General features: G+C 34.7%; 1 protein-coding gene across 11 annotated transcripts in view; it reads right to left on the bottom strand.

Moving 5' to 3' along the window:
• Window positions 1-13,167, bottom strand: part of PPFIBP2 (PPFIA binding protein 2) — a 90,200-nt gene that overhangs the window by 11,929 nt on the left and 65,104 nt on the right. For 6 of the 11 annotated variants that reach the window (XR_009958444.1, XM_062576099.1, XM_062576090.1 and 3 more), the window contains 10 exons: window positions 12,326-12,358; window positions 10,505-10,566; window positions 9,837-9,912; window positions 7,148-7,254; window positions 6,884-6,948; window positions 6,561-6,629; window positions 6,039-6,099; window positions 4,147-4,188; window positions 2,098-2,251; window positions 504-536 (listed from right to left, as the gene is read on the bottom strand). Coding sequence is in view for 10 of the 11 variants with exons in the window: in XM_062576099.1 (XP_062432083.1) it covers window positions 504-536; window positions 2,098-2,251; window positions 4,147-4,188; window positions 6,039-6,099; window positions 6,561-6,629; window positions 6,884-6,948; window positions 7,148-7,254; window positions 9,837-9,912; window positions 10,505-10,566; window positions 12,326-12,358 (702 nt within the window). In the remaining variant the exon portion in view is untranslated. The remainder of the gene's footprint in view (window positions 1-503; window positions 537-2,097; window positions 2,252-4,146; window positions 4,189-6,038; window positions 6,100-6,560; window positions 6,630-6,883; window positions 6,949-7,147; window positions 7,255-9,836; window positions 9,913-10,504; window positions 10,567-12,325; window positions 12,359-13,167) is intronic. The other 5 variants (XM_062576095.1, XM_062576100.1, XM_062576098.1 and 2 more) reach the window with 3 other exon arrangements.

Below are 13,167 nucleotides of genomic sequence, written 5' to 3'. Positions count from 1 at the left end.
GGTTTAAAATAACCCCGTTCTTACCACTAGCAGAAATGCTGTTGTAGCTACTGTAGTCTAAGGACATTGACAAAAATAGTTGTGTAAGAAAAGGTTTAAAATAATAATAATCTTTTATTGGAACAACTACAGTACCTGGAAAAAATAAACAAGCTTTAGGTTATGTAAGTCTTTAGACTGGAGTAGCTCTTGCTTTGCTTACTCTTAATACTGAAACTACACCATCAAAATGACTGGGAATTTATTGTTGACCAGTGAAAACAGAGCGAGACCAAGAGTAAGTATCTTAAAAAAAAAAAAAAAAAAAACAAAAAAAAAAAAAAAAAATCCTATTGTAATGCTATATAGCAAATCAGGTAATTCATTTAGGGTACTGCACATAAGAAATTCAACCTAGATGGCCCACTCACAATTAGTATTTTATAGGAAATGGAAAGGGAGGAAAAAGGAAAAAGTAAGTAGCAGAATTTACGCTGAAGTAGCATCTTGTTTGGATACAATACCTAGCACTGGTGCACTGACACTCCTGATGCGATCTTCAGTCATTCCAAGAAGCATTAAGCCAGATGAAGCAAAGAAGATAAAACACCAGCAAAATAAAGTTACAGAAGAGGAAAGAAGTGAGCTAAGCATTAAAAGCAGAAACAAAAAGAAAAGAAGCAGTTATGGTTTACATGAAAGTGAATGCGCAGGTGTGCATGAGACCTTAAATATATAGAGATGGTCATTTATCTCAGATTTTTTTCAACTATTCCTAGACAATTTTAACATACTAAGCATGTATTATCTATCTCCATAAAACCACACAACATCTTGATTCAATGTCTAAAACTACATCAAATTTCATCGAATGAAAGTGTAACAAGTGTACTCCACACAAACAAACCAACTTCCCACATTAAAAAAATCTGTTAGTTCAGTTTACTTAAGAATTAACTGCTTGCTTGTAGAAAAAGAACACTTGCCTTTACAAGACCAACCATCCTTGGATAATCTTGCAGTTAAAGCCATAACAGCATGGCTTATGCATTACCTACACTTGTATTTTGCGAAGTAAAGTGTGGCCCATTAATGAAACTCCAATGTTGTGATCACAGAACAACTTTTCAAAAATACCTAAACAAGACATAGCCTACTGAAATCTTGAACATACAGCACCTAGCAGCTGTTACAAATCAGGACCATAGGACCTAAAGTAAGAATTAAATGAGAAACATGTCAAAATCATAAGGGATCCTTGTGACTAAACTTCCATCCTCACTAGTCCTTGGCAAATCCTGGTTCTGTGCCTGACTGTAGTGTTACCTGTCAATAAATCTGGCTGAAGGCAGAGCTGAAAAGCTTCACATATATATAGATGCGGAATATATTTCCAATTTCTAAGTCCACTCAGGTTTTCTGGATCTAGCAAGTTAATTTTTCACCCATGGTCCCCACAACCTACAATATACAGTGCCAGCACTCAGATTTTTACCTGAAACACTTACATTAGTGCTGGCTATATTGTAAAACTGTCAAAGAATAAAATGTGGTGGGATAGAATGAGATGCTTTTTTCCCCCCTTCTGCTTTTTTGTTAACATATAAGCTAGTATCTTGGGGAAGGCACTTTTTAAAAAGACATTTTGTCATGAAGTTGGCCATCTTGATGTAGTTGGCTGTGTATTTTTGTTTGCTTTTATTTTTAAGAAAGAGGTCAGATAGTTCAGGTGATCGACTGATTGAAAGTACTGCTTATTATTCATAGTGCTATTATGTTTTCATCTCCCAAAGTTCCAATTTTTAGCTATAGATTTGTTGACTCTTCCAATGCTCTCCCCATTTCTGACAATCTCTTAAAAACTCTTTTCACTTCAGCTATCAGTGAAGCTAAGCAAATTACATGATCCAGTGCAGCAGAGATGCTAACTTAAGCCCATCCTTTATTTTCCAGTGAAGTAAACTGGAATATTTCTGGTACCTCCTTAAAAAGAGGAGAACAACTTTCTGGCATAGTATTATATACCATGTTATGTCCCAGTCCTTCAAAACAGTTTAATTTTTTTTTCCCTCCATCCTTAATGCTCCCCCTGCCTCTCAGAGGTGCATGAATACATACGCAGGCTCAGGGTGCTGTTGTCCTCACTGTCATTCACTCCACAGGCATCTGGCGAGTTTGACGTGTCGTACGCTCCCTGCTCTCCGTTGTGTGCGGGTCGAGGCAGCTTTCCTGGCAAGGTTTGGTATTTGCTGCCTTTCACAAGTGGCTTATTCTGTTTTGTTGTTTTTATTTTTAGAGGTGAGGGAAAAAATCAAATCATTTACAGCATTTGCAATCTAGTACAAAATATTCATTTAAAAGTTGAGAGAAGTTGAAAAATTCTATTTGGAGTTTACAGTTGAAAATGACATCACCCTCTCCATGTTCCTTCTTACAGATAATTCAATTTAAGCAAAGTGGGCAGCTGCCACCATCTTCTAGCTAAGATAGAGCCTTCTCTCATCTTTCTTTCAGCCACACTACATATTATGTTAAAATATATGTATTGAATAATATTTTACTTGATTTTGTCGTATGAATTTTTGTAGCTCTCTCCTTTGCATCTAGGATCCTGGCACCACGTAACAATTTGCCTCTCATAAGGTCAACTTTAATAGTGCCATAAATGCATTTAGCTGTTTCTTAGCCCATTCTTTGTCCTGTCATTTTTTCCTCCTTAAGTATCTGTATAATCCAAATTAGGCAAAACATACTTGCCTACCACTATTATTATTATAAAAAAAAAAAAAAAAAAAAAAAAAAAAAAAACAGTGAAGTTAAGTTGCAGGAATTTTGCTTCTGTAAGAATTAGGATCTCTTTGTAACATTACAAATGCTATTTAAAAAAATATAGTTGAATAACCACAAGCTATATAGTAACTGTTAATTATATAATAATACCTAAGCACATTGTATTGAAATATCACTGATATATGTTGGGAAAAAAACATGGACTACACTATATTTTAGGGCTAGTCTGACCAGCTGCTGACTTTTATATAATTCTAGCAACTAAAATTGTCTGCAATTACGGCACCCAGTCAGTGCACACATACAGAGTGTCACTGGCATCAGTGATATTACTTACAGTGGGAGGTTCCTTCACCAGCAGCAGAGCTCACAAGAGGTGGTACTTAAAGTCTCAGTATTCACTATACTGTATTGAAAGGGAACTGTGCTGTAGGCTATACTAAAAATAGGAGTCTCTTATTTTTCCTTGCATTCAATTTTTCCATGATGGAGATCTTACTCTGTACATGGGTGGATTAAAATTTACATGTAAATCTGATAGTTCTGAGCCTAACAATAATTTTCCAGCCGAAGTATACATTTCACAGATGTATTTGTCTATAGTTTTGGAAATTTATCGCGGTAGAAATTGCCATCTAAAGAACTCACACTGTGATACCATTAACACTGAATCCAGATGAAAAGATGAAGCAGCTATCACACTAGATAAAACATACCCCACAACTGGCAAAATTACAGAAATAGAGAGGCTTTTCTGGAGAAGCAATGAACCTGCAACTCCACTTGACGTCAGTGGGAGTAGTATACATTCAGTTTGTTTTTTCAAATAAGCAAAACATATTTAGTGCCCAGAAACATACAGCATACTCCTATTTAGTAACTTCATTTTAATAAAGCTATTTTGAATTATTTAGATCAAGGTCTTCTGTGACAGGATGAAACATAAAACATTTAATGAAATCGTCACTGGTTTATCTTGTTCATATTTCAGGGCCAAAAGAGATCTTTGTGATTATATAATCTGCAAATCATAGTCCAGATTCCTCAGTTTTGGGGATTGTGCCCCCACCCCCAGCCTGTCTCTTACAAAAAGAATTAAATACCTAGAGAACCATGATTTCACTGCTCATTGCAATCATACAAGATTACTACTTTATTTTCTGAAATGGACCAGCTTTGGCTTCCAACATTACATGCTCAAAAAGCTCTTAGATAAAAAGAAATCTCCTTATCAAATCTTTATCTCCTTTCTTGAAGTTTTTCAGTATTTGAACTATGTAAACATTTTGAAGAGAAAAATCAATATGAAGTTAAAAAGCCATACCATCAGAACATATCACATTAGATAAATGTTAAAAGAGTTTACAGTTAATATACCTCTTGTTCTACAACAGGCCGTACTGGATTTCCGTCTACATACTATGGAGTTGCAGGGAGGGTAATTTCAAAGTTATATGGAAAAAAGTAACAGACGAATGTTAGTATTAACATACATACACAGAACATCAAATTTAGTCTAATTTCTATGACTGATGTTACTTAATGCACTGACAGTATATTACAAGGTCTGTTATCTCCTCTTTTTATTTTAATAAAATATTCAACAAATGGGCCTGTGTTCAAATAACTTCATAAAATTCAGATCCTATTTAGGTTTTGTTGAGAGCTAACGGACTTTGCTATTTTTAGGCTTACAGATAGTCCCATTAAATTTGCCTTGAGTTGGGAATATGACAGTTTTTTAACAGTTAAAACAAAATACTAGTGAGTAGCATTAGAAGAGAACATATGTAACGCTGTAGCCATCTGAAATCACACAAAAAAGTTATGATAGAAATTAAATAATGAAAATGTCAACATGGCTAGGTCAGACCCACCAAATTATTTTATTTTACTTTCTATTATTGCTGGACATGATCAAAATTTGAGCTTTGTGCAAAAAATAGCTCCAGTGAAACAGTGTCCCTAGCACAGGTTCCACTGGATTTGATAGAAGCAGCAAAGACTTATTGTGCTGAGTCAGCAAAACAATTTATCTTGGGCTTAGTTTTTATTAAGTTATGGCTAGTTCATGTTTAGCCAATCACTCATAAGTAAGTCCTATTTATTTCACTAAGAAGCCTCATGCCTAAATTAGGGCATACATTTAAATGTTTTGCTGAACACAGGGTTGCTTGCTATAGTGATATTTCTGTTTCTTGTCCCTCTGATTTGGTCTGTGATTTACAGCCAAAACGTGCAAGTGTAGTCTCATCACAGCATACGAGACAAATAAAGTTTTTGAACAGAGGACAAGAAAATTGAGTATTTTAAAAGTTAATAAGAAGAAAACAGACCTTCATAAATTCCACATAAAGGATATATGTTAGTTCTTAATTTGTCATATGTATTACCACAATAAAATGAGTGCAACATAAATTTCAAACATTCTATTTGGATGCTGTCATCTTCAGAAGTTTAAGAACAATTTTTTTAAAAAAAATTAAAGAACTAGAATAACCATATTACTATTGAATATGGTTACACTAATATCCTTTCCAAATGGCATTAATGTAAATGGATAATTTACTATTAAGTCTCTTAATTCTGGCATATAAAATGTCAATAATAGTCTCTCCAAGTTTAAGTACAGTTACAGAAAAAAATTCACTGTACATAATGACAAAGCAAGCTGCTGGATCATAACATAATGAGACTTTTGTAAATTGAAAAGTTTATCTTGGAATATAGTGAAGCCTTGGAATTAACAACAGTGTTCTGTTTTTTAAATAATGCAACATAAATACCAGTAATGCCATTTACATCAGAAGTCTAGGTTAGAGAGTGACACACATATTTTCATGCAAACACTCAAAAAGGAGTTCTGCGTGGAAATACCTAGTCCCAATATTTACTCTTTAATTATCTTCAAAATTTGCTGTCTTCACATTTTGATCAATTTAGAAGACAAAATTATTTAAAACCACATAACCATAAACAAAATACTGCAGTTCAACAAGATGACTGCTTATTATATGTTGTATTTCTCCTAAATCGTTTTTCATTCTCTTTTAGTTGAAAAGCTGAATTTGAAGGTGTATACGTGTGAATGTGTCAAACTGTTTGTTCTAAGCCTGGATATTGGAAGAAGAATGACCTATTGTATCATTAGGGTTTTTTCATATGCATTGGTGAAATTTATTATATATAAAACAGAAAAAGTATTTATACTTGATGTTTATCTCATCTTGAAATTAAACCTCAGAAATTCTAAATACACATAAACTAACCTTTTCCAGGGAATCGCTCTGCAACTCTTCTAGACTACTTGACTTTTTTTTCTGTGAAACCCTTAAAATAAACAACAGCAAGCCAAAACAGCAACAATTAATACAAGATAATATCTTTGCATATACCACAATGGTATCATATGATAGTTGCATATAATCCCATAGTGTTGGCACGTAGCAGATAAATTATAATTCGGAAATAAACTTGTTTTGTCATATTAGTTTAAAATTCATAGTACTGGGAACTGCAATAGACTGAGTGAGAACGAACAACAAAGCATGTTTTGATCAACAATGAAAAGCAACAAGGTCCAATGTTTAGTTTTAAACATTACAGAATATCTATTAATGATTTTTAAGATGCTCTTAACCAAGCAGAAGTAGACATCAATAATTCTTCGAAAACAGTATGCAACAGTTAAAGGCTTTTAAAAATTATGCTTTTTCCTTCCATTTTTCATGTTATCAAAAAAAAATTCTGACTGTATGTTTTTCCTTTCAAGTAAAATTATTCATTCTTACCTACTTCTGTTTTCCAAAGATTCTTCTTGTGGAGAGGTTAGATTAGTTGAAGTTACTGGAAGGCTTCCACTTTAAATCAGAATAAAATAGACTGTTGTAAGTATTGCAATTCCTATTTCTTCTGATTATAAAATTGCCCATTCATTCTTTTAATTCACAGCTTAATTTTAAGTGTTGCAAAATTCAGATGGCAAATACTGCTTTTGCAACTACCCAAAAGTTCATGCCAAGCTAAGAACAGCACCTAGATATCAACATGTAAATTGATTAAATAACATAGACTTAGAACAATCCACACGAGAAACGTGAAATAGAAGTCTTGCCTGATTTCCATAGCTTTGTGTGGCACTGGGGATAGCATAGCCGGTGACAATTCTCCTGAAGAGGCCTGTGTAAAATAAGAGTTTCAAACCTGTAGCTATAGCGTCTGAATCTGAAATACAATCTACCAAACCCATATTAACAGGCATGAAAATTAATTTAGGGTCAAACTCTTCTCCTCATTACTTTTGCTACTACAGAAAAACCAATACAGACAAATCAATTTTTACAGTGGAGCTTGAGTCTAAAACATCTTTAATATGTACCTCTGTTTTAAATAATTCTCCTTGAGGATTAGTCAAAAGATTCCACTTCCTTAAAGTTGTCTCAAGTTCCTCTTCACTGCCACCAGAGACGATTCTGTCGGAAGAGCCTGGGAGCATTAAAGATTAGAAGACGCAAGGGACATAAACAGGCCAAAAAATAACATTTAGAATCATAGAATCAGACAATCTAAATGCTTTGCTTTCTAAATTCCGCTTCTGTCTTCCTCTAAGGCTTCTGGTTCGGCAGCCTTTGTGTACCCCTCTGCTCAGTATCTCCCCACCTTAGGGCTCTGACTCATAAGCAGACTGATCTACATTCGAGCAAGAGAATTGCCACTTCTAGTTGCCTATTATGCTCTGTTACATGAGCTGCTCAAGAGACAGCTTCTGAACCACTGTAATTTATAGTTTGATGTTTTGAGGCAAGTTCAAGTTGGTACCATTGTCCTTCTCACAGTATTTCCCGTTCTAAGCAGTGTGCATGTTTGGCATCATCTGTATCATAATCCAGTATTCCAAGCTTAGTTTAAAGATAAACATGGTAAACATGTTCCAGGTTTTTCTGGATATCTAATATAAACAAATACTGCAGAATACTCCAAATTCACTGCTTAATAAGATCTTTAATTTTCAAATCTGCAATGATACAAAATCACATTTTAAATATCTAAGAGTTAAGCAAACTTCCAAAGTATTCTGGATGAGAAATTTTTTGGAAAGCTGCTGTGTACAAGGTTGCAGACAGGATGCACAGGAGCAGCTATGCTATGATGAAGAAATTTAGACTGAACTCTAAACACATTAATAGTCTGTAATTTATGTGATGAAGGTGCAATAGTTCTAGTCAGTTACAGAAAAGCACCAAAAATTATGCTTTAGCCTTGTCACTACTGAGAAAAAACATCACTTGAAAACTCATTTGAGATGGACTTGGTTATCATGCTGTTCACTACAAAGGCTGCCAGCAAACCCAATACTGATCACTAACTTTTCAGGATCTGAAGTGAAGCTTAGACTGGTAATGCCATAAGCTGTGGTTCCTAGTAGGCAGCCCCTCAATTACCACAAATAACTAAAATCCAAAGAGCTATCTATAGTAGTTCCTGATTGTTCCTTTACATTTTACTCTATCAGTGACTGTTTCAAGCAGATACCTGAATTTAATCCAAAACGTGTTTTTTTTTTTGTTTGTTTGTTTTTTTTTTTCCTAAAACATACGTGACATGCATGATAAAGACACGGTCATCTTTTTGCAACATGATTTATGACTTGCCTTAAGCAGAAATACGCAATGCTTAGAATGTGTTATGTTTCAATTAAGTAATTATTTGAAACAGTTACTTGAGACAGAAGATTTCAACCCTTTCATTCTACCAAAAATAGTTTTAAAGCAGAGACTACACTTCAAAGAGAACAGCAGAAATCCATCTTTATAAACACATAGGAGATACTTCTTGTCAGGGAGACTGCAACCTAAACACGAGACTCTCACAGCGACACAAACAAGGTAACAAGCTCACACCTGGATTGCGATAACGTAGCCACCACAGCACGCACTGTAATACGGACTGAACACGCTAGTTCCTGCACAAGTGCAGTTTCTGTTTTTTGTTTTTGAAGTTGAACATCACTATAGTTAACACTCAAGTATTGCTTGAGTCACTTGTATTGCTCAAGTGACTACACCAGTATACGTGGACTCCCATCATACTCCTACAGTCCCGGCTCCTCAGTGCTGCACAGCATCAAGGCTTGCTCTTGCTCACACATGCAGGTCCCCTCCAAAAACCAGAGCACACAGAGAGATGCTGCAAATCTGTATAACCAGGATATGGCCAGGGAGACTGGACCTGTAGGTGTTACTGCAGAGAGCATCTACCCTCAGGGTAACTATGCTGAAGACTGTCTTGGAAGTTATCGTGGGTATGTCTCCATTAGCTACAATTGTCCCTTAGAATTTATTTCAGAGCACTTTCAAATGAGAGATTTTCTTTAAAAATGAGCAAATTTACCTGATTGTTGTTCCCTTTCCTTTTGTGCTAAACAGAAGTTTCCATTCTTCAATACAAGACCTGAAAATACTAGTAAAGTATTTTTGTGTAAGCGGTTGCTGATTTCAGATTGCCTTAGCCCATAATGAGGTAAAACTGTAGCATTTCAGAACCGCTGATGAGCAACTCACACAGCTACACAACCAGAGAAGTAGTCTCATCAGCCATCCTTCCTTATCAGTCAGAATCCCTACCACCACCATCTAGAACAACATATAGCCCCCAAATTATGCTCCAAGGAGGGATTTACTATTAACTCATGAAGAACATTTTTAGATTAAGGCTTATGGAAGTGAGCAGAAAATTCAGTCACAGAAATTTCTCAGAATAGGAATGGTGTAGCTAAATCTCCAGATGAATTTTACCTTCTTTTTGTTTTTGCTGATTACAGCGTAAGAACCAAAAATGAAATATCTGCAAGTTGTAGACAGTAATGCATAACCTGCTCAAGGCATACTGTGGCTTTCTCTTTATATATGAAAAAAATGTGTACTTACCACAACACACTGATACATATTTATGCGTAATGTAATATATATTATTATACACATACATTTAAAGGACAACAAATAGCAATTGCAGTACACAGAGTTTTTAGACGACTTCATACCAGGAAATTATTCACAAACACATTTTACCATGAGCTGCAATCATTATCTCCTTGACCTTCCTGTATTGGCTTAGCAGTAGCGTTAACTCCTCTATCCGACGGTCCTGTGAAGAGCATTAAATGAAATCGTATTTAAAGTCTTACATTTTTAACTTGCAGAAACACAGTATTATACATCAATTTTTGTGATTTTGGCCTACTCTTCCAGAAAGCAGGATCAGGACTCTCACATGCCTCATAAAAAAAAAAAACTTTTTTTTGGCTTTTATCTATCTTTAAATTCTAGTCCTCTTCTCCTAAGAGACTGAAGTCTGATTCAAAGGCCATTTTGGTTTTCCTTTTGTATCACAATCTGGACTAGAGATAATAATGCACTCCAGAATAAATTAATAAATTTGGAAGATGAAAAGCTCCTTGATCAAGCCTTAGTGACCTTTTCAATAGCAGAAAACAAGAGATTCTGCCCATTACAGCCTTGCCTTTCTGCTCCCCTCTGGAATTATCTCTATTTACTAAGTTCTGCAGCTAGGTTCGTGGGGTCAATCACCACTTTCCATTTAAAAACCAACCTTCTGTCACAATCTCATGGATAATCCCCAAATCAGAGCAACAGCACCCTTAAGGAAAGCATGTTCTCCTCATTACAGAGGTTCACAACCACTGTTTTCTTCTTACCATGTAGAGAGATTTTCTCACCTTTTCTTCGTTTGCAGCCAATAAGGTTTCCATTCCTATCTTCAAGCGCTGAACTTCTTGATCTAAAAACATTTTTTACAATGTTATATGAAACATACACTTGTTATATTTAGTCTAAATGATATCGGTTTTGTGATTATCTGTTTTCCCTATGTTCTTATAAACAACCAAAACCATGTCAGTGGCATAGCAGATAAAATGTAGTCTCTCTTAACTGAAAGCTTTTCAAAAGCAGAACTATTAGAAGTGTCACAGGACACAAACATGACAGTTTTGTTTACAAAACACTGCATAATCTTATTTTATTTTCCAAAAGGAAAGTATATTAAAAGAAAAAAAGTGAATCTTATTTTGCAAAAAAAGAGAGTGTGTCTTCTGTTTATGCATTTAAGAAAATAATTTTTAGCACCATTGAAATTAATTACATTCCATCTGAGAAACTTATTCTACAGTTTCTGTGAAGTAGTTCAAGGATATTTACGAAACTTGGAAATTAAAAATAACAAAAACTTATCTGACATCCTCTACCGCGGAAAATTTATAACCTATTTTTCATAAAATTTTGAGGATGAATAAATTAGTTAAAAATCTACGTGAAGAGCCGATAAAAAATTGCATCATGCACAACTTAGTATTACTAGATAGACTCAGAGATTATTCAAAAATGCTGTAGTCAAAAACACTTAAAAATACTTTCCAAAAATGTAAAGGGTTGTTTATTATGTCATCCTAACCTTGCTAAACTGGATCTTTCATTTGTTTTCTACATACTATTCCTACCAAGTCCTCCAGTATCAACCTGTACTAAATCAAGTCTAGATGATGGAGGAGACAGAACCTAAAATAGTGTATCAGTAGTAGCTGGAATTCATATTTTGACATTAGAACAGATGCGTTTGTTTCACAAAAAACTACGAAAAACAGATGTAACAGGCATGAAGTGAGAGAGGAGGAAAAGAATTAATAGTGTAAAATTTTTTTAAATGATTTTCCACTAAAAGCTGAACATAGAATAGCATATCTAAATAGTTTGCAGAAACTGTAATTATTTTATTCTGGTTAGTATTTTGAGAAAAAAAAAAAACTTGTAATGATTACATTTAAAGACAAGCAAATGAACTTTGCAAACATTTCTCTTGCAAAGTAAAACAATTAGAAACACAAGACATGCACAGACACAGCCAAATCAAAAACTAAAGCCAGCAGACAGTCAGCAAGCAACTGGAAGATTTTTAAAAAGCTACTAAAATCACAGTCCTACCAATTTCTATTAGTCAGTTTTAGACTTCAAAAAGAACTGGTGTTGAGGTATTTTAAAACATATATAGCAAAATTTGCTTGCAATATTTACAAGAACATCAAATATAGAAACAGATTTTTAGTCAGCTCCCCCCCCTTCTTTAATTAATTTTACTGCACTGATTAAAAACAAAAGAAAAAAAAATAGCCCAAACCTTTCCCTCCAAGGAAAGAGGCTTTCAGTTAAAGTAATCTTTCCAGCTACTATATGGGTTTTACACACAAACAAATAAAAAAGGTAAAGGTTAAGTTTTGATTCCATTAACCTTGACCATGTCCTTTTGAAGTCCAACTATCTGATTTGTAAACCTCTGATTTTTTTTTTTTCCTGAAGTGAAACCTTACTAAGCAGGGCAAGTAGCTGTCTGCTTGCTGCAAGCCAGGAAAGCAGTGTCTTATGTATATTACAAATAGACAGCCAAATGTAAACAGACATTGAATTACTGCTGCAGAATGCATTTTAGTTATATTGTATGTGAAAGGAACAGTGAAGTAAAGCCAAAAGTGAATTGTAAGGCTTACGTTTTTCTTTTAGCCTTCTCCTATAAACTTCCTCTACGATGGTAAATGGTGAGAGTCAAATCAAGTATGTAGAAAAAGCACAAATTAGATAAAGTTTGCAACTTAATTAGAATATGCATTTAAGCATACTAGAAATATCTTAACATTTTCTACTTTAACTCAGAAGACCACCTAAAATCTGATGAGTCGGTCATTTTTGCAGAGGCACTGTTACTACTGCATACTGTTGCCATTCAAATATAGTCTAAGCAGTTTCCTTAAAAGGTACTCTAAAGAATCTCTGAGGTTTGATTTTGCCCACTGTAATCAAGGAGAGTTTTATCCCTGTCTTCAGCTTGAACAGGAATAGACACACTCCTAAGAAGCTGAAAGTTGCTGAGCTCTTCATTTATTGTCATACAACTATTCTTCTCTTGAAATCCTATAAATTATGTGAGAATCTGACAGAAAACATACAAGTCTATTAGTGGCAGAGTCCAAAACACTGTTAGAGAAACTAATTTTCTGGTAAGACATGCAGCACTCTACATGCAGAAGCTCTTCTGCTGAGTGAAATTAGCACTAAGTATATGTTAGTGATTCACTTGAAAGGACTCTCACTTCTTCAGAACAAGCAACAGTCAAAATAGACTGTCCTGTTCTAGAAATGACACATTTGCATTTATTCTCCTAGGAGACATTTAGTGAGCACTAAGAAAGGGGTAGCACACTGCACCTGACAAGTCACCTCCCACAAAAGCACACTTTGTGCACGTTAACTAACACATGGAGTTAGTGCAGATAAGCTGATACACCCCCATAACACTACACACTGATACTCTTGTGTCAGTAAGAGTCAGTAT

The sequence above is a fragment of the Rhea pennata genome, chromosome 5 (genome assembly GCF_028389875.1).
Source record: "Rhea pennata isolate bPtePen1 chromosome 5, bPtePen1.pri, whole genome shotgun sequence".
NCBI lineage: Eukaryota > Metazoa > Chordata > Aves > Rheiformes > Rheidae > Rhea > Rhea pennata.
The sequence above is the reverse complement of the archived record's forward strand: the minus strand, read 5'-3'. Positions and strand labels throughout refer to the sequence as shown.